Source organism: Polypterus senegalus, chromosome 4 (assembly GCF_016835505.1).
Source record: "Polypterus senegalus isolate Bchr_013 chromosome 4, ASM1683550v1, whole genome shotgun sequence".
Classification (NCBI taxonomy): Eukaryota; Metazoa; Chordata; class Cladistia; order Polypteriformes; family Polypteridae; genus Polypterus; species Polypterus senegalus.
This window is the reverse complement of record NC_053157.1, coordinates 168,420,050-168,441,812: the sequence shown is the minus strand read 5'-3', so window position 1 is coordinate 168,441,812 and position 21,763 is coordinate 168,420,050. Positions and strand designations below refer to the sequence as shown.

The 21,763-nt window shown below is 39.7% G+C and overlaps 1 protein-coding gene and 1 long non-coding RNA gene across 2 annotated transcripts; one reads left to right on the top strand and one right to left on the bottom strand.

Annotated features, from left to right (window-relative positions):
• Positions 1-622: 622 nt before the first annotated feature.
• Positions 623-8,591, bottom strand: LOC120527809. The gene is made up of 3 exons (XR_005633407.1): positions 7,410-8,591; positions 1,315-1,456; positions 623-1,223 (listed from the first exon to the last, which is right to left on the bottom strand). It is a non-coding gene; the product is annotated as an uncharacterized LOC120527809 (long non-coding RNA).
• Positions 8,556-21,725, top strand: LOC120527808 (short coiled-coil protein B). Its single transcript, XM_039751653.1, has 4 exons — positions 8,556-8,717; positions 12,728-12,799; positions 16,447-16,527; positions 19,654-21,725. The coding sequence occupies exons 2-4, from the start codon at positions 12,781-12,783 to the stop codon at positions 19,794-19,796; spliced, it is 243 nt and encodes an 80-aa protein (XP_039607587.1). The 5' UTR covers positions 8,556-8,717; positions 12,728-12,780; the 3' UTR covers positions 19,797-21,725.
• The last annotated feature ends 38 nt before the right edge of the window (positions 21,726-21,763 follow it).

Genomic DNA, 21,763 nt, shown 5'->3' with positions numbered 1-21,763 from the left:
TTGCTTGGCTTTGCTTTATGTTTAATAAAACATACATATTCAGAATCAAGGTAACAGAGGCCTCTCATTTGTTTAAATGACAGAAAGTGCATTATTAATTTGTGATCTGTTTGTTTTCTTTGGTTTTATTTAGATTGTGACATGTTGTAAGAATAACATGTCTAATAAGAATTGAAATTCTATCTAATTTATGTTTTAGATTGGGCTGACAACATTAAAAGTGTGCGCAGGAATAGTAATAGTAATTTTAAATCTAAGGGGTGTGTGTTTATTAGAGTTAGGCACTGTAATCTTTCATTCAAACCAATTGCAGGTTAAACTCCCATGTGAGTGTCTCAAAATGGACACCAAGAGTACTATGCAGAGAAATGTGTCATATTATGTGAAGTGTGAGTAGACAATAACTGCTAAGTAGAAGTCTTACATCATGTTCTACAGGGTGGTCCAGATCTAATTATGCAGATCCAGATCGTCTGGATGACTTTGATTTATGCAGGGATGATTCCAGTTTGGCGCGAAGACGGTTCTTCATGTCGTCAGTTCACACACTTCTTAATGGTCCAGAACTTTTCGGGTGATTTTCTATGTAATAAACTTAATAAGTTATAGCGTAACGAAAATTGCATACAGTAATTAGATTTGGACCACCCTATAGAAAAGTATGGGCAAAGCCAGGTTAAAAGAAAATTAATTATCAAGATGGTAGAGGTCAAAACATTCAATACTCAAAGGGGTGACTGGCCTCCTTTTTACAGATACAGAGTGGCTATTGAGGTTTGTCAAAAGGCCAAAACACATCCCAGTCAACTTGTGGCAGCATCGTTTTCCTAGCCAGGAAATCAAGGACCATTTTGTCCATTCTAGAGTAAAGCCAAGGAGGACTGGCAGGAGGCCACTATACTACCAACCAACTGCTACTGAGCCTCACCCTGCTCCCAGATTAAAGCAGAGTGTTGCTTTTTTAAGGGAACAGCAAGATGACATGCTTACAGACAGAACTGCTCATTTAAAAGCTACTAATATCTCAGAGGAACATGTCCAACAGGAATCAGCAGAGCAACATCTATTCTGGAGGTCTTGTAGCCATAGAAGAGCCAACATTGACTTGGACTCAGGTTAGCTAGAACTGAACCCAGACGGGGTCTTAATGTCTTTAGAAAACAGAAGGTAGACTGAGTCTAGAGTCATGAGGAGATCTGAAGGTGTGTTGGTAGAAGCCAAGGCTAAAATCATAAGAGACAGAGAAGATACATTAGGAAATGAGAAGAGAAAGTTTTTGGAAGTACTTGAGATAAAGGGAAGTAGACAAGTCACCCTTCCTGAAAGACAGGGTTGTTGATCTGCACCAAATGGAGTCTGTGTACCAGTCTATCACAGGGCACACTCACTAATATGGAGCCAATTTAGAGTCGCCAGTTCCATTCACACACACACACATTTGGGATTTAGGAGGGATCTGAAAGAAGCAAAAACAAAAGCAAAAGTAACAGACACAGGAAAAAATCATGAACTTCCTTAATAGGATTTGAACCCAGGACTATAGAGCTATGAGGCAGTGCAGAAACTAATAACTAATTCTCTTCCTAAATCTAGTTCATGTATTCTTAAACTTATACAGTATATTTTAATATAGTTGCTAATTTTTAGTAAACAGCCCTTCCTTTATTCATCACTATACTACTCTGTTTTTTTGGATGATATCAAATTATCTTGAAAAATCTGCTGTTGACTCACAAAGTAGAACATCTGCCACCAAGGCCTAACAGTTATCACAGTGCTTACATAATACTGCTTACAAAATCTGTAAAAATCCTGAGGTTTGCAGATGACACAACTGTAGTGGGTCTCATTATTAATAATGACATGTCTTCCTATCAAAGAGAGGTGAGCCATCTTATAAAATGGTGTACTTATAACAACTTGGAGCTCAATGCTATTAAGATGGTGGAAATAAGGATTGACTTCCACTGGCAAGTCACTAACTGTCCATCCCTGCAAATTAACGGCCAGACTGTGTCTATGGTTCAGTCGTTTAAATTCCTGGGGGCTACTTTCACTAATACAGTACATTAAAATGGGACAAGCACATCACCTCCGTCATCAAGAAAGCCAGGCAGAGATTATTCTTCCTTTGCCAGCTTCAAAAGCTTGACTAATCAAAGTGTATATTGTTAAATTTTTGCTCAGCCATCACTGAGAGTATCGTGACCACCTCCATCACCATTTGGTTTCCTTCTGCCTCCTCCCTTTCTAAGACTCTATTGCAGCGAGTGATTTGTTCAGCTGAGAAAATCATTCGCTGTTGTTGTCTCCCAGCATTAAAAGATCTGTTCATCGCCAGAGTGAAAAACCGAGCAGGAAGGTTTGCAGAGGACTCCAGCCACCCCAGCATCCATCTGTACATTAAATCGCCATCACAGATGAGGCACCAGTCTATCACAACCCGAACTACACACCATCTCCACCGCTTCTTTCCTCAAAGTATTCAAATCCTAACTAAACTTACATTAGGGTTACTCCTAATTGTTTTTACAACATATAAATGGTAACTGTGCTGTTTGTCTATTCGTAAATACTTCATACTTGGTCAATTTGTACTATTTCATATCTACATTATTTGGTAGAGTTTGTTCTATTTATTTGACAATACTAACAAAGTTTGTATATGTTTTTATTCAAGAAACTTGTATTTGTATAGTTGTTTACACAGTGTCAGGTTAATGGTGGGTTGACATTTTGTTGTCTTAAGTTGGTATTGTCTTGTCTTTCATGTTTTTCCACCTATCCAAAATCAATTCTGGTATGTTTCACATGCTAGCAATAAAGTGATTCTGATTTGGGGCATCCAAACTAACTACTGTGATCTTCTAAGCCTGCCCTTCTCCATAATCAAAAGATCATGCTTCACTTGCTTTATCCACTGTTCCTGTTCCCTACAGCATGAATATCGACAATTTCTTCGGGGCAGTAACCAGCCCTGGATGTGATGCCAGGTCACACTCCCTTCCAGCTAGCTATGTTGGAGAGTTTATTAACTTAACCAATCATTTTTGGACTGTTGGAGGAAACACATGCTAACTGCATACAGGATGAAGTCCAGGCTATAACAGAATATGGATCACTATGCACTGTACCTCCCTACTGCTCTACCAAAAAATCACAAATAAATACATACATAAATAAACAAACAAATAAATACATCAAGGGTAGCACAATGGCTAGTGTTAATGCTTCATAACTGAAATCTCACCCTAATCACTGGATTTGAGGGGTTGGCATGTTTCACCTCTACGCAAGTTGGTTTCCTTTTGCACGGCAAAGACGTACCAGTTTGGTGAACTCTCAACTACAAAAAACTATAAAAATTTCTCAAAAGAGCAATTTGAAAAATTCTGAAACCTTTGCAATATTTCGGTTTACGAACACTGCTCCCGAGTCCATATCAAAAGGAAGAAGTCACATGACTGTGCAGAATGGGTCTCCATTATGTCACCAGCTGTTTCCAAATGTTCCAGTCTCCTTTTTAAGTGAAAGCTGAAATCAGAATATTTTAACTATAAAATAACAGTAAATAGTTTAAAAGTTACAAATTTGAAAAGTAAAAAAATTAAATTTCACTTCTTTGGGCTGTTAATTCCCTGTTGCCTTACCTAACCCAATTTGAAACAACATAAAAGTCTTTGTAAAGCATAGATTTTTACAAAGTCTTTCCTCAATGCCTTGTACAGAGCCACATTGAAACTGCAGTCTGCTTACGTGTAAAAACTAGTTTCTGTTTTTTGACTCTGAGCCTGCCTGATCTATAATATACTGTTGGTTTCCATTTGAATCTTGGCACAATTTACTGATCTTGATTTTGGAATAGCACTCTGGGTAGGTAAAATTAAAAACACGGACGGAGGTTCGAAAAGACCACAGTCAGCTGTGAGTAGGCTGATAGATGTCATTTTTCTTCTGGGACTGTCTCGTTTTTAAGCATCGTGTCGTGTTTCATGCATCACGTCCTAGAATTTTACATAATGTTCCATTTGCACTCTTTTTCATCAGCTGAAGCGTTAAAAGACCACCCAGATCCCTGAGACTTTGATTTAAACTATCTAGCAAAACTTGCTGGAGTAACGAGTTGTGTCCCATTTTGAAACAATGAAAATCTGGTCATCTTAGCTATAAAGGAGTACCATGAACTTGTTGAGGACAACCAAGTTAAGTGCACACATTTTGTAAAAATACAACAACATGGAGACATTCGTAGCATACAGGCCCTTGTGAAACTGCTAGCACAACACAATGTCATGCTGGAGCTGTCCATGGGTCACATCCTATAAATGGTATATACCCTCAAAATTATTTATGGACCTTTATTATACTAATGAGTTTGACCAATACAACCATTAGATAGATAGATAGATAGATAGATAGATAGATAGATAGATAGATAGATAGATAGATAGATAGATAGATAGATAGATAGATACTACAAATCATTTTCTTGTGCATACTGGATGAACAATTGCCAACAGAAACCAGGAATGTCGTTTACACTATACTGTGTAAAGAGTGCCCTGCCACGCAAATAAGACAAATGCCTAAGAATTTGGCCCACGTATCCAAGATCATCAAAATGCTGCGATGACAAAAGATCCAGATTAATAGTGTTCAGCCACATCCAAAAAAACACTTTAATTTGAACGCAGCTCAGGTTAGAACAAGCGGAATCTCAAAAAACGCACAAGAGTTTTGTTAAAGTGTGGTTCATGGATAAAGACCTGATTAACACATTCATCACCCTAAATTCTGCTTATAATATTAATAATACATTTTATTTATATAGTGCCTGTCCTATGCTCACAGGGCTTCACATAAACTCAGAAGGAAAAACAGGCCATATATAACATTGGATACAAATAATACCTGCATAAAACACTGAATAAAGATGAACGCAGGATATATCCATCCATCCATTATCCAACTCGCTATATCCTAACTACAGGGTCACGGGGGTCTGCTAGAGCCAATCCCAGCCAACACAGGGCACAAGGCAGGAAACAAACCCTGGGCAGGGTGCCAGCCCACCTAAGGGCGTGCACACACACTAGGGTCAATGTAGAATCGCCAATGCACCTAACCTGCATGTCTTTGGACTGTGGGAGGAAACCCACGCAGACACGGGGAGAACATGCAAACTCCACACAGGGGAGGACCCGGGAAGCGAACCCGCATCTCCTAACTGCGAGGCAGCAGTGCTAGCACTGCGCCACCGTGCTGACCAGCAGGATATATAAGACATTGAAATACAGTAGAATAAAAAATAAATAAGAATAAAAACACAAAATACCGCACAGTGAGGGTAAACTGAAAAAGGGTCAGAAAGTTATGGTAAGTTAAACACCTTCTCGAACAAAATGAAATCTGAGAGGAGACCCATGACTGTTGTGTCTTCCGTGAACTTAATGATCATGTTTGTGGGATGAATAGGTGTGCAGAATCAGACGACGTTAGTGGGTACAGTGATGGAGGAAGTTACTGATGACATCCAATGAAAGTTATTGAAGGCTTTATAAGTTATTAGTCGAATTTTATACTCTATCCTGTAAGATACATGGAGCTAGTGAAGGCAGAACAGAATGGGTGTTAACTGTTCGCTGTTATAAGTCTGTGTAATGAGAGTTGTGAATCAACTGCCAGCAGGGAGTTCCAGTAGTCAATGAGGAAAGTGATAAAGGCATGGATAAACTTCTCAACATTGGAAAAGGAGATGAATGAGTAAACACAGGATATGTTGCAGAGGTGGAAGTAAAAGAGTTTCTTAATGTGGTTTATGTGGGCAGAATAAAAAAGGGAGGATGTAAAAATGATGCCAAGATTCCCAGTGGACAAGGAAGGTCTGATGGCATCATCACCAATTTTCTTAATCTGAGCTCCTGTGTCAATTAGCATAACTTTAGTTTTGTTATACTTTACTTTTAAAGACTTATATTCCATTCAGATTTTACATTCATTGAGGCAAATTGTGAGCCAAGAAAGCTGTAATGAACTTCCACTTTTAACGCTGAAATAGATCTGAGCATTATTTGCATAAAAATGATAACCCTGTCAAGAGCGATGAATAATATGGCCAAGGGGAGGCATGCAGATACAGAAGAGCAGAGGGCTGAAGACAGAGCCCTCAGGGACTCCTTGTGTGATTGGCGCTAAGCTGGACCTGATGTGGCCAAGACTAATAAACTCTTACCTATCAGTCAGATAGGACGTAAACCACTGGAGGGCAGTGCCAGAGATACCCTGAATGTTTTCCTTCCTAGGCAGTATTAAATGTTGTACTAATGTTTAACAGAATTAACATATTGGTCTGCCCAGAATCTTCTGCAATATGCAAATCATTAGGAACATGAAGCAGAGCAGTTTCACATCTGTACTGTGCTCTGAAACCAGACTGAAGGGGGTCCTTCAGCTTATTTACAAGTTAAGGAACTGGTGAGTTGGGAGGCCAAACCACACTCAAGAGCTTTAGACAAAAAGGGTAAGTGAGAGACAGGCCAAATATTGCATCAAGACTAGACTCTTTTAACACTGGGGTTACAGAAGCAATAATGTCAAAGTAGCTGACACAGCCAGCATTGAGGGATGTATGTATTATTTTTGTAAAAGTCAGGATTATGGAATTAAGGAAGGATTTGAGAAGTGTGGTGGGAATGGCATCCAGTACACAAGTAGAAGGCCTCATCTTGCAGAGCAGGCCACTAATAAATGGGCATGAAACTAGTGACATTTTGGAAAATTAGCTGGATGGAAAGGGAAGACAGGGAAATACCTAAATTGAGGATTGATTTGATTGATTTATTCAGGTTTTAAAATTTTATCACTGAAAAAAGTGAAGGGATTTTTCACTGTGTTCAGGGAAAGAGTTGATTGGGTCAGATGAAGGCTGAAGTAGATAATAAACTACAGAGAACAAAGCACTGCGGCTCTAGTGGCCATTCTCTATTATTCTGCCATCGTGTGCATTCTTGGCTGCAGTTAGTGCATATCTGTAAGCCCTTTGATGGTCGGAGAAGAGCTGGACATGCACAGTGAGGCCAGTCTTATGAGATATTATCTCAAGGTGTCAGCCAGCTGCTTCATAGACCGTAATGCTGAATTATACCATGGAGCAGAATGCTTAAATGAAGCCTGTGTTTTAAAGGAGCTGTTTTATTTAGTGCTGGATGAAGGGCTGAGGTATAGTGGTCAACATGACTATCTAGATGAATGAAATGGATGAAGACTGAACAAGAACAGAAATGGATCTGTGAAGATTTAGTGCCTCACCGGAATGTCAGCACAGTAGTGAAGAAACGTGGTTAAAAGCTTTTCAACAAGTAAGAGACTAGCACTGTGAACAAAGGGTGTAAAACAGGTTTAGGACTTACTGTCAGTTTCTTTCTTCATTTTCTGTCACTCCATTGGTAGAGTCATGTGTGGACCTTGCCCGTGATGATCTGTGATGCTGGCAGGTAATTTAAAATGTCATTCTGAGGAACCGTGCAGCTGCAGACAGATGGGAGTGTAGGAGTATAACCACTGGAGGAGATGAGTCTATTCATTTTCTTTACTTTTGGAATTGTATCTACCTATTTTTCTACATCTGCCTCTCTTCTAACACCTTCGGTCCCGAACTACACACAGGCCATCTTCTCCAGCAGGTAAGGGTCTAGCAAGAATAGACTTACAATTTTAAGGTTTCTGAAAGAAAGTTGACATTTGCAGTTAAGAGCAGGAGGAGACATTGAGAAGCCCAACACTGAGCTTAAGCCACAATAATATCATTGGCGGGCACCTCCTTTAACGTCAAACGTTGTTCTCGTTAGGTCTAATCATTTGTACTCTGAGCCTGAAAAGTGTGGAATGTTCAGAGATACAAAGTACATGCTTCACGTTTATGTACAACTGATGTAGGTACAGTATATTCATATAGATATGAATGTAGACAAATATTGGACTAGTACATCAAAGGACAGCAAACAGATCAAGAGAATGTTTTGGTTTCAAGGTAACATTTATTGATAAGTTTCTTTCACTAGGTGTCACTGTGATGTGCTGTTTCGAACGTATCTTTTTGTAAATCAATCGTTTCAGTCGATTCGATCTCTCGAACGCTCCATGTCTGCCATCACTATTAAAAAGGCCTTATGCGTATATGAATGTGTCCAAGGGTATGCTGGATTACAATTTTAGTACCCGCTGTTGGCAGGGTAGTAAATGAAATACATGGCAACTTAAAATCACTGAATGAGTTATTGAAGCATCTACCAGAGGGTTGGGTGAGATAACACTTAAAAGTAAAAAAAAAAATTTTTTTTAACTCCTTACTACTTTTGCATTTTTATATGAAACCATTTTTTTCTATTCTTTAGTGGATATATGCATTAGAATGTTATTGAATCTTTTTTTAAGCTTAATGGACCTGATTTTATATTACAGACCCGTTTTTAGACGTGCTCATCGTCATCCTTCCTCCTCGGCGCTCGTCAAGGCCGCTGCTGATCGATCAGTCCGCCCGCCTTCCTTTCTCTCTCTCTCTCTCGGCTGCTGCTGCTCCCCGACGCCCCCTGCTGGTCGCGCCGTTGCCTTGTTTTGCGTTGGACACTCCGCCTGCTTACTGCAGAACCACCGCGTTCCTCGGGCAGCTTGTTGTAATCGTCCAGGAAGGACTTCAAATCTTTCTCCACCTGTGAAGGGTAAGCGAGTTTCTGAAAGCCGTGGGCGGGTGTCCGTGCTTTGAGTTTTGTGTATATGTGTTAATTTTAACCGAGGCGGGTAGGCCTCTTCGCCGGCTGGGACGCTTTAAGCACTAACCCCCAGTCCTCAGCGCGGAATTACGGCTACTCCACGGGCTCAACCGGACAGAAAGAACAAAGAGACTTGATGGTCAACTCCTAGGATACACGGCTAGGCCGGAGAGTTGCACCAGAGCCTTTCACCAGGGCTTGCAAATCCAGCAGAGGCGGCCATGTAAAAACATCGGTAGTAAAGCATCATCGCGGCTGGCCATGGCAGCGCCTTCAGACTCGGTAGACTTTGAGGTGCTCGATTGCACTGTTTTCTGTCAAATAGACTGCTTATCTTCGCGTCCGTATCACGCCCACCCCTCGTCCGAAGAGGCACAGTGGTCTCGATTTGGGGACTTCGAGTGCGAAATTCCCACCAGCCGTTTAAACTCGAGTCCTGATTTCCACGGGGGCTTCTCGAATCTGTAGGGTCTCTATTATGACACAGCCTTGTTGTGATCGTCATAGGGCGAACCAGTGCCATGCTATTTTCAACGTGTGCCAGTTCTCACAGTTTATATATAGTTCACTGTTTAATGCCGTCATTTTTTTCTAATGGACCGGTTCCATCCTAGAGGTCTGCACTGTCTGCATGTATTTGGTCCAGAAAATCAATTAATCTGACTCTTAGCCGACGCTAATATCACATTGTTTTTTTCCGTAACTTAACTGACTGTATCTAAGTATACAAAAACAACTTTTTTTTTAAATAGAAAATTGGTGTATGGATATGTATTATTGTATTGGCTTTCTGCGAAGCTGTCAAAATGTTAACTTCAGGATGTCAACAGATTTCCGGGTTTTTAGGCATCCTACGAACAGAAGTGGTGACCCTCTGTGGGTGTGACTGTGTGTCTCGGGACTCTAAAATAAATCAGTTAACCCTGGAGGACCCGGGCCTGGTCATTTTATAAAAATTGCAAAGCATCCTCCTCTTACCCCCTGCTAGGAGTGAGTGTTCACGTTTGAGATCGAATAATGTCATGATATTGCCATACAATTCAGGGTTGTCAAACTCATTGCCTGGAGGGCCACCATGGGTGCAGGTTTTCATTCTAACCCTTTTCTTAATTAGTAACCTGTTTTTGCTGCTAATTAAGTTGTTTTGCCTTAATTTTAATTAACTTGACGCAGGCCCTGTAGTTGTTTCTTTTTCCTTAATTAGCAGCCAAACAATAATGAGACACAAAACAAGCCACCACGTGACCTGTGCCCATCACACAATATCTGAAAATAAAGAAAGGTGAAGGTCTCAGTAAGGTTGATCTCTCAGGTCACCAAAACATTTTGATTTTCTGTTTTTTCTAAGAACATTGTCAACAGTTATGGAAATGTCTGTTGTGTCAGAATGAGAGCAGCAACAAGCCATGGAATTAAATAACGAGTTTAATTAACAGCAAGAATTGGCTTCTCATTAAGAAAGTGGTTGGAGTGAAATTGGTTGGCATTTGAAGCCCCAATTTAGCTGGTCATCTGTTGGCTTGTTTCACATCCCATTTCTGTTTGGCTGTCATTTAATGAAGGAAAGAATTAATTCAGAGCACTAAATTCTTAAAAATTGGGCTATTCAAATGAAGGGAAAAGGTGTTCATTAACAATGAAAACAGGTCACTGATTAGGAAAAGGGTTAAAATGAAAACCTGCAGCCATTGTGGCCCTCCAGGCCTGGAGTTTGACACCCGTGCCATAAATGATGACATTTGTTAGATTTCTGATACTACTGCTAAGGCTTCACTATCTAGATTAAGAAGAACTTTAAATAGTATTATAATAAGAGAAGTAGAAGGAACACAACAAGGTAAGATATTGCGCTAAACTCATGTTCTGCCACATTGAGCAGACTATACTTTCTGAGAAGGTTGGCATCCTTCAACATCTGCAGTAAGATGCTGCAGATGTTCTACCAGACGGTTGTGGCGAGTGCCCTCTTCTACGCGGTGGTGTGCTGGGGTGGTAGCATAAAGATGAAAGACGCCTCACGCCTGGACAAACTTGTTAAGAAGGCAGGCTCCATTGTAGGATTAAAGTTGGACAGTTTGAAAAAAATGTATCAGCCTTTTGATCATTAGTATTGGGTTCAGTAAGGAATCTTTTAGTCTTGTACAACAGGATTGCAACCAATTTTGTGGCCTGCATTTTGGGATTGTGCCATTTGGTTAGGCTTCTTTTATTCCACTTTTATTATTTTTATTGCCGGCTATTATTTTTGATTGTATGACAGTTACTTTATCATTTAGGTAATGTAAAGTGTAGAATAGAAAATGCATTAAAATTATATATAAAAAAAAAAAGTTGGAGCCATTTTTGGCTTTTGTAGATGCAATCATGTGTATTACATTTATGATTAGTGGGCGGTATGGGCAAAAATCTACATCACAGTATAATTAAAAAATTGTGACGGTTTTGCTAGAAACCAGTAAAATGTATCTGTATTATACGTCTTAAAATGAAACATACGCAGTTTATAATCTTAACAGATAACACACGTATTAAAGATTAATTGTGCACACTGGTGTGGCTGTTATCCATCAAAATGCTTGTTAATGGGCTGCATCTTCAGTGAACTGAATCACAGGTAATTTAAGTTTCAGGCATGAACCGATACAAGTTCAGTTTTTTATTCTCACTCAAACTACTGCCAATCAAAAACACCACAAGATGCACTGTTTTCTTGCCCTCCATGCCTGTTTTTAAATCGTCACCTTTAAACATGAGTACATCGTCATATCTGCCTGATTCAATGTAGAGATGCTGGAGGCTAGAGCCAGCCGTCAACTCTACAATCAGACTGAAGTGCACATCAGGCTGGGTAATATTCTTTACTTATTTCACATAAAAGTTTAAACACAAACACATCACCTTTGAGACACTAATGAGCCAAAGTTAAAACATATTTTCCTTTTTTGGCATGCACAGATTTGCACATTTTGTGCTAGAACATGTTTTACTTTTGAACACTATAAAGCCGCACTAGTATTTAGCTTAAAGGTAGAAATGTTTTTTCCACCCCAAAGTCCATATTGCTAGAAGAATTTCATTCAGTATACCAGATCAGTTGATTTACCACCCCCATTCCTAACCTATCCTGTTGAATATTTTTCTGGATTGTACATTGGATCAACGTAACTGTAGCTGTTTTTTAATGGCATTTGGAAAACTTAAAACAAGACTGTAAAATGAATAATATTTATTGATATTGCAGAGAACCATACTATAATAGGAACAGACACAAAAATATTAATGTTCAGTATTTTCATTATAGCCTAAACTATTAATGCCTCTTGTGATTTCACAACAGCACACAATTCCAAATATTGCACATCACAATAGCAAAAGATTGTCATATTCAAATTTATTGCATTGATGATGTTTAAACCTTTACATTTCATAAAGTTAATTCTGTATGTTACCATTAATTAAGGTATTGCTTGACAGCACACTAAAAACTACTTTGAATAAATATGTGGCTGTTTCTGGAAAATCACAAAAATCAGAACTGAGTTTGAACAGTTTTGTAGTGTGCGGAGTATTTTTGTTGTATTGGGAGTGCAGACTAACACTTCATTCCATTTTTACAATAATGTACCTCTGTATCATTTTAAACACAGGGTGCCAGGCACATAACTCTGTCTCTCTCTCTTTTTTTATTTTTCACCTGTTTCTGATTTTTCTGCCATGTCCTAGCATCCTGCTAAGGACAAGGGCCCACTTTTTCCCCCCAGTGCTACCGTGATATACAGGTTAGAAAATGAATGATGGTGATTTGTTATGATTACAAATAGATGGCATTAGAATTGCTACCTGAAAATACTTTTCTTTAATCTAGTTGCTTTAATAGTAGGTGTTTTTAATTCCCAAGTGCTTTATTAGAAAGGTGATATTTTGTATTTATGTAATCATGCATATTGTTTTGTTTTCAGGAGACAGCAGATCTGCAGCCCTGCATTCTAAAGAGGAAAACGTGTACTTCACCATGAACTCAGACATGGATGGTAAGTTGAGAAACAATGTAGCAGGTAAAAAGAGTGTCGCTCCTTACTCAATATGTCTTTTAATTCAGTGTTAAAAAAAGGTTCACAAAACTTTAGAAATGTTAGGCAAATGATTACATTTCTTCAGGTTTTAATTTTCTGTCATAATGAGGATGAAAACCAATTAGCACTTTCAGACTCCTTTTGGAAATAGTAACTTTTACCAGTTGTGACCTGCTGGGCTTGCTACATTGAGCAGCTGTTTAACACTAGAATCCCTGAAGCCTTCAAAAATATTTGTAATGCTGGGCCACCTTAATTTTACTCACACCTCCTCATCACTGTGTTAATTTTGCACCGATGGCGCCAATCAGTCGTGGGCAGGCAGCCTGCTATCCCATCCCCCACTTAGGCAGCTGAAGCTGGACACAAAATACTTACAGATGAAGTCTAGTTTATCTGGGAGTTAGGTTTCTAGAATTGTAAAGGACAATAATATATCTTTATTTGAAATACGTACATTTCAGCTGCCTCAGTGCCTCCCTCCCTCCCTCACACACACACACACACACACACATTCATACATGAAAATGTCACTATTTGAAAACGCTATGCCATTTGAACATGTTTTTTCCTTTTGACCTTGCCTGTACTCCATGGCATAGCGTTTTCAATTGAGCTTGGAAATGGGAGTACGCAACATTTTTGTGCATACGCACCATTTATACATGAGGCCCCAGGTCTCGAACACAGGACCTTTTGGATTATAAGGCAGCGGTTCTTACCTCTACACTATTCAAGAACACATTTAAACTCCCCGTTGATTGACATTTGAGATTGAGTTTTTAACTCATTGCCAGCAACATTTAAATCAAATGCTTTTTTTTCTCTTTGGTTATATTCTTGAGTAAAAGCACACATTTATTTGATATTAGGTCTAACATCTTGACACATTATACACTTCACATCATTATTAGTATAACATGGAAAACGTTTCTGCTGTAGGTATGTGTTCAACATTTTTTGCCTCGCATATCCTTTCATCCTACACTTACCCAGATCTTTGTAGACACGGAATACACATGAAATGAATGTATTTGAAATAACAATATACAGTATTATTTACCTTATACAACTCCAGGAACCTCACACACAGATGAGGAGCCTTGGGTTGAGCTGGGAGAACTTTTTGCCCGAGTTGTGCTCCGTCAAGGTGGGGGATGGGAAGTCATTTACAAAACAAAAGACACTGATAGAGAGGTGCAAAGGGATTTAAGGTGGGCTGGGATTACAAGTTTTACAGGAATTCTAGTGTTAATGACCTCTTGGTGACAGCCATCAGCAGTGTGTCTGTTAGCAGAGAGAACGTTGACCTCGTCGATAGGTTTGTTTACCTTGGCAGCGACATTCATATCCCTGGTGACTTTTTCTATGATGTGAGTAGACGGATTGGGAGAGCATGGAGGGGTCATGAGGTCTCTGGAAAGGAGTGTATGGCAATCCTGATATCTTTGCAAAAAGGACGAAGAGTCCTGGTGCTTTCTGCTTTGCTATATGATTGCGAGACATGAACGTTATCCAATGACCTGAGACGAAGACTGGGCTCCTTCGGTACTGTGTCTCTTTGCAGAATCCTTGGGCTACCGCTTGTTTGACTTTATGTTGAATGAGTGGTTGCTCACAGAATCCCAAATGAGTCACATTACTTGCATTGTGAGGGAGCATCAGTTACGGCACTTAGGGCCATGTGGCGTGATTCCCCGAGGGTAATCTTGCTCGCAGGATCCTCATTGTTGGACCAGGCCAAACGGATGCCCACATAACACCTGGTTGCGACAGACAGATGGTCATTTCCAGAAGATGGGACTGGACCACATGTCTGCCTGTGGAGTTGCCAAACAGGATCCCCAGCTGTTTTGTTGTGTGGTGGGTGCGGCAACGTGCTTTACCAGTGCATGCTCCTTAACCTGACTTGAAACTGTGGCTATGAACTCAGATGTCTAAGTTACTTTTAAATTTGTTTTATCAATAATAGTAATCAGAATTGATCAAGTACTTTTAAAACTGACCATTGTATTAGTAGAATTACTGACACACAATATGCATATTTCCATAGATTTGTTTAAAGCTTATATGTATTAGTTTTTCATGATATTGTTTTAGCATTATCACTGAAATATTACATACATTAACAAATGAGTAAAACTTATGTTTGTTCACATTCATGTACAGAAATCATTTCTCCATCTCAGGGATGTTTTATTTGTTTGTTTTGGATGCTGCAGCACAGTGTTGAGTGTTAGTGAAATTGGAATTTGAGCAGTTGTGCAATCGTGAATTTTCATTAAATGTTTTCCAGGAAAATAATACTTGAATAGTTCTAGAAATATTTTTCAGAAACTTTTAAACATTCCTCAGATTGAAGTAATGAATTTATATATATTCATAGGGGAAAAAAACATATATATATATATATATATATATATATATATATATATATATATATATATATATATACACATGTACACAAACACACACACATATACATACTGTATGTTTATATTATTGTATATCTAGAAACAATATAGTGCCTCCCCTTTTAGAACAAAAATTCTTTTTTAACACATCTGCATAGTAAGTGTTGTTTACTCCTTTGCCAGGCTTTTTAAGTTTTGTCAAAATGAAATCATGTCAGGGTTGCGCAATGACATTCAGCTTCTACTTGCGTAACAACAACAGTGTGACTTTTGCTGTGCTGGCTATGTCTTTGTTTTTCTGAGGAATGATTTGTAGGTCTACCGGGTTAGCCAATATATTCAAACTTGTTTTTTAATGGAATCTTCGGGTCAAGGTCCGTAGCCACGAAAGGTCCCCGAGACACCAGCGCCCATAGGGCCTGCCCTTGTGCACGGCGTGGAGGCGCGGGAGGGTGCCTTTTCCCCTCATGACAAGATCCAACGAGGCCCGGGAGCGCGAATGGCTTACCGCTGATTCTTTTAGACCAGTCTTGTCCCAGATCACTGGGAAGGGGGTCAGGTAACACAGCGACCGTCATTTGGATTGGTTCCCCTTCCAGGTAAGATAGCAGTGGCGGAGCGATATGACCTAGTCCCCCATGTACACAGGTAACCAACAAATGTTGCTTTAACCACTGTTGCGGTAAGACAAGCGGCGAGCAACAATGGTAATGTTGCTGCGGAATCAAACAAAGCCACCACGGCGTGCCCATTTATTCGGACTCGCCAAGGGATGCGGCGGGTACAATACCTCTCCGTGATGTCCAGCTGCAGTCCATAGGCTCGGGCGATGTGATGGGGCAGTTTGGCAGCAGGTGGCGGTCTCGCCACACTTGAAACAGCGGGCGGACCCGGCCTCTCTTGGCTCTGGCTGGCGCTTCTGCACAGGGGCTCGGGGTGGCCGCCCGTCCCTGCGGTTCCCGCGAGCAGGCTTTTCTGACCCCCAAGTCGGAGGACCGCCAACTGGCGCTCCAGGGCGTCGAGGAGGCCCGACATGTTTGATAGGTGATGCAGAAATGTACAGAAAAAAAACACCAAGTGGAGTAACAACAACAGTGTGACTTTTGCTGTGCTGGCTATGTCTTTGTTTTTCTGAGGAATGATTTGTAGGTCTTTAGCCAATATATTCAAACTTGTTTTTTTTAATGGTAGGTGATGCAGAAAACCAAGTGGAGATGGAAGAGAAAACACGACTCATCAACCAAGTACTGGAACTCCAACATACCTTGGAAGGTTAGAATCATTTGCATTTTTTGTTTAACTTGAATTTCTTGAGGTAAACCAGCACAAACTGAACTGGTGTAGGCATTATTTAACTTTTTAGTGTCTTCAAACAGTGCATGGTATAAAGCAGTTAATTTTTGTCCCTTAACAATTAATGCTCACATTCTGAGAGAGGGTTTGGATTTTGGTCATACCATCATGCTAGTCATCTTCATGCATTCCTCAGTTGCCATATTAAAGGACATGCACTTTGTTTCGGTATGGCAAGGATTCACTGGATTTTTGTAGCATTTCTCTTCACTGCCACATTTTTATCTCCCAAGTGGTGGAGTATAATCTTATTCATGAATCTCTTATTCATTGGACAACTAAAGCCCTTCTCAGTATGCAAGAAGACTTTCCCTGTTTTCCCTCCGACCCTAACCATTAATGGCCCAGGTGCTTCTCGTACTCTGCGCTTTACACAAACACCATCAACTGCCACAGTAAGTAATCATCAGAGCACTGCAGTCAGAACCAGAATGCCACTCCAGAAATGCAAATGATTTTCAAACTTAAATGTGTGCAAAGTTGCTTATCTAAGAATATGCCTTACATTATGAATGCCTGGCCATTTCTAGCACAGGAGATTAGGAACTGCATTTAGGATTTAAGCCATGTCATTATTTGCTGATATGTTTTGGTCTAACAGGCTATTGTTTTGCGTGCTGATTTTGATGGAAATTAGACACTTATGTGCAATATGTGATGATGACCATTTAGAATAACGTACAGCACACATTAATCTTTCCAGATTCTTATTGAGAAAAGTCAATGTAAAGCGTAGGATAGGAGGTTGGTGTTGACAAAAGTTGACATCAAAAGTAGAAGGGTGAAATGTTTTCTAAACCTCACTAGAAGGTGTCTAGAGTGAGTTATTTGATTTTATTTGTTAAATGTCATGTAGAAATATTTATGACCAGAATTTCACTCTTTCCTGTAATGGACAGGGGTTGACCTTCAGTTCAGAAGCAGCTTTAACCCCAGTTCATTTCACACTAAACAGAGCAGTCCTTTAAATTTGTCTCTGATAATGTAATGTACATTTCATTCTTTTCTGCAGCTATAAAAGTACACCTTTTTCCATAAATAGTGTCAAGTTTTAGAAAACCTGTTCTATACTGAATATCATATTCATAGCATACATCCATGTGTTCTGTAGTCTCGATCATTATGTTTTATAACTAGTTTTCTCCTAGAATAAGTTTCCAGTAATTGGTTAGAAATTGCATACATGCATGACTAATGTTTTTTGTTTTGATTTGTTAATTTCTGTGAGAACTATTTTAATGCATAAATCAATTTAAGATGGATGGGAATTTTCAGTGGCATCATTACTGATGCTTTAAACACAGTAAAATAGAAGCAAAATAGAAAGTGAAACTGGCTTTACCTAATGTGAAAATTAGAAATGAGGCTATAGAGCAGAACACCGTGAGACTCGTGGGTTGTATCGAAGACACAATGCCATAGTAAGAAGTAACCTGAAAAAGCAGCATCTACAAGAAACAACATTGACTTGACCTGCGTTTGATTTGGACTGTCCAGAAAACACCAGCACAGAAGTTTCATTTTGGTGGCTAATCGCAAAAGCTTTGTACACAGCAAGACAGAAATGTGTCATTCACAGCTACACTAGCTGACGTGGACTTGACATGTTGCTGCTGTGTTCCTTTAGTATGAATTAGTCCATTAGTATGGTGCTCATAGTCGGTCCAGAATTGCTGCCCCTGTATCTCCACAAAACTGTCAGCAGTGCACTAATCGTGTTTGGTGTTTTGTGGTAAACGGAGTAGTGATGTCAGCTTGTAAATGAACAAAAGAAACTGTCTAATTAGAATGGGGGGCAGCTACATGCAACACCCCAGGGTGCATTTTGACCTTTCATGAAGGCCTTCTTTAAGCTGTAGCAGACACAAGCTTCCATTAATTGAAAATACATTTCTTGCATTCAGTTCAACCTTTTTTATCAGGTAAATAGCAAGAAGAGCAGCAAGCGCCTACTTAGATGTTTCTGCCTGGTTTTGCTGCTCTTAGCCATATTTTTGTTCCTTTTATGGTCTTTTTTGTGGCACTGCTTACAGACCGGTTCCTGATCTATTTGTAATAGTACGAGGGGGGATGCAAAAATAACGAGAATTTTTAAAACAAAAATCGTGTATTTCTCTGAACATTTCCAAAACTTAATCACCCTCAAAATAATCTCCCTGAGATGCAATACACTTGTCCCGCCACTTTTTTCCATTGTTCAAAACTGTTCTGAAACTCTTGCAAAGTGATTGCCTTCCATGCCTTTGTTGTTTGCTTCTTGACCTCCTCTACATCTTGAAAACACTTTTCTTTAAGGGCCCTCTTCATTCTGTGAAATAAGAAAAAAATCACATGGGGTAGAAAACCATTGGCATCCCGTTTTTCATGAGAAACAGACGCACACTCAATGCTGTGTGGGGGGAGCGTTGTCGTGATGGAGAAGCCGCAGTTTGGGTTGTTTTCTCCTCACTATGTCACGCAATCACTTGAGCACTTTAAGGTAAAAAACCCTTGCTTGGCTCAACGCTTCTTCTTCTTGAAAGTCTCTCAAAGCATCGTGACAGCTTCTGCTGCCATTTTCCCCAAAAGGAAACAGAACTTGATGCAAACACATTAATCTTTCAAGTCTGCAATCACAAAATCACCGAATTCGGTAACAGAGGCTCAAGAAAACAAATTACGCTGATCTCACAGACCTTTACCCAAGGATGCCACATGGTCAAATGATGCAGAGGGCAGTCTAGTACACGCACCTAGCCAGCAAACGTCAGAACAAACACCCCTCCAACCTCCAGAAAAACATTCTCATTATTTTTGGGTCCCCCAACTGTACACTGTGAACTGTGAATTGCAGAATACCTTAGAAGCCCTTGGTGACATTCTTAAAATTTTAAGAGGAACCTGGTGTTTGAGACACTATATGTGTGGTGCTCTTTGACTAAACAAAGTGGGCGACTGGTGCCTCAGAGTGTCTTTCAGGATACAGTGATTGGATTAAGAGGTACTTCAGAAAAGCACTTTGTAAAGTTAATTTGTTGTGTTTTTTGTTTTTTCTTTGAAATAAAGATTTGTCTGCACGAGTAGATGCAGTAAAAGAAGAAAACCTGAAGCTCAAGTCGGAAAATCAAGTACTTGGCCAATACATCGAAAACCTCATGTCTGCCTCCAGTGTCTTCCAGACAACCGACACAAAAAGCAAGCGAAAGTGAATGCCTCTTAATGTACACCCCCACATTAAAGGGCCATGTTTACATTTTTCTGCCATTAAAATGCACATCATTATTTATTTAGTGTTTCCTTTAAAGGTGTTTTATCTTTGCCCCTTTCACGTCCCATTCTTGTAAGCAAAATCACATTGTGTTTATTGGCTTACAAATCCTTTTACCTGTTTAATGTTTTCCAAGTGTCCTGATGATTTAAGTTCTTTTCCTTTTTAAAGGTGTCTCCTCTCATCGGTTCCATTTCACTGTCCCAGAATTGGCTCAGGGCCCATAGTTTTCACCAACTATGGCTTGTAGGAAAGAGCCAGCCAGGGAAATAAAATAAAAAATAAGGACTGGCTGCATCCATACACCTCCGCCTATAATCGGCCTGCTGTTACAGTAAGTCAGTCAAGTTTAGCATTTCAAGTACTGCAGATACAAGCACGACTGGGAGACGTGGAAGGCCAAAAGTGTCCATCTTTCATAGCAACTGTTGTAGTAAGCTAGCAGTTCAGATTCCCAGTACAACTGACTTGTGCATGAAGCTCGATGAATAATTGCTATGGCAGGCTGGCACACGCAGCACCTCTCCAGACCGGACAGATGCCTTGAAAACAGAATGACGACAGGCTGACTGGGTAAGCCCAGCAATTCTTTAGTTCAGGCTGTGCTTGATATTCTCTTCCCTCCTTGCACCCCGAATGTCTTTTGAAGGATGGAAAGCCTTACTAGGGTATCACATGGCTGCCATATGACAACTGTAATGTGGTGCCCGGCAGAGACGCATCTCCACAACAAGTGCAGTGTGTGTTACGTACTTACCATGAGTTACTACAGTTGCCATCTCCTTGCACCTTATTTGTTTCTTATTGAAAATTCTGTACATTTGTACATATTATAGTCACAAATATACTTTAACTTATTACAGAATTAAATCAAAGGTTTAGGAAAGATTTTTGTTTCATCAGAAGCCTTAATTCAGGACTATGCTGAAAAAAGGCAACTTGTAATTTAATGTCTTAGATTCCGTTTAAATGTTCATTTTTGAATTATGACTTAAAGTAGTGAAAAGTGCTGTAAACTGTACATAGTCTTAACAGTGAGGAATAATAATCGTTTTGACATTCTAACCTGCCGCAGGTTACTTTTAAGTACTTATGATGATGAAAGAGAATATTGTCTGATCGGTCATGAAAATCTATGCAGAGCAGGCTGCCTTTTAGAGCTCTGAAGCGCTTAACCCAGAATTGCTCAGTACGGGGCTGTGTGTTGGTCTACACGGCCTCCCAGAACACAACTGGGCACACGTCTGGCGGGTACTAGCAGATCAGACTGTCACGTTTAGTTATGGGGTTTGAGGATGAGGATGCTGGGTGTCCCCATTTTAAATTATTTTTTTCTTTGTTATCAAAATCACATTGGATATCAACCCTTCGTGTGGTAGCAAGGCATTGATCAATAATGAAAAAGCACAGGATTCAGCTTTCAACTTGTTCAAATTGTACAATTTCCTCTTTTATGTTCAGGTGGTGGGGTCTAAAACCAAGTCTGCATTCTCCTCAATTTAAATGCTAATGTGAAATTTCAGTGACAGACCCCTACACATTGGATGATGACGTCTTGTGCGTAGGATGTGTACTATTTTATGTTGCCATCAGATAACTTTAGATTAAAAATGTTTTGCATGTGTCTGTGTGAATTTAATGTACAGGCTTTCAAATGGTGCAGACAAAGTTGAACCAAGTAAGCACTGATGGAGTAATCGTATTTAATTTAGAAAGATTCAAAGGGGCAGTTCTGTTTCGTTTGCACTTGAGAGAGGGTCTCATCAGAGAGGTTTTACTTTTTACATTTCACTGTAATTATTGCATCTTGCTGAAATGCTAATATTCTTGTTATATTACACAATAAATAATAAACCTGATAAACCTCAAATATTTGTTTGTTTGTTTGTATTCATTTTTCTGTCCATC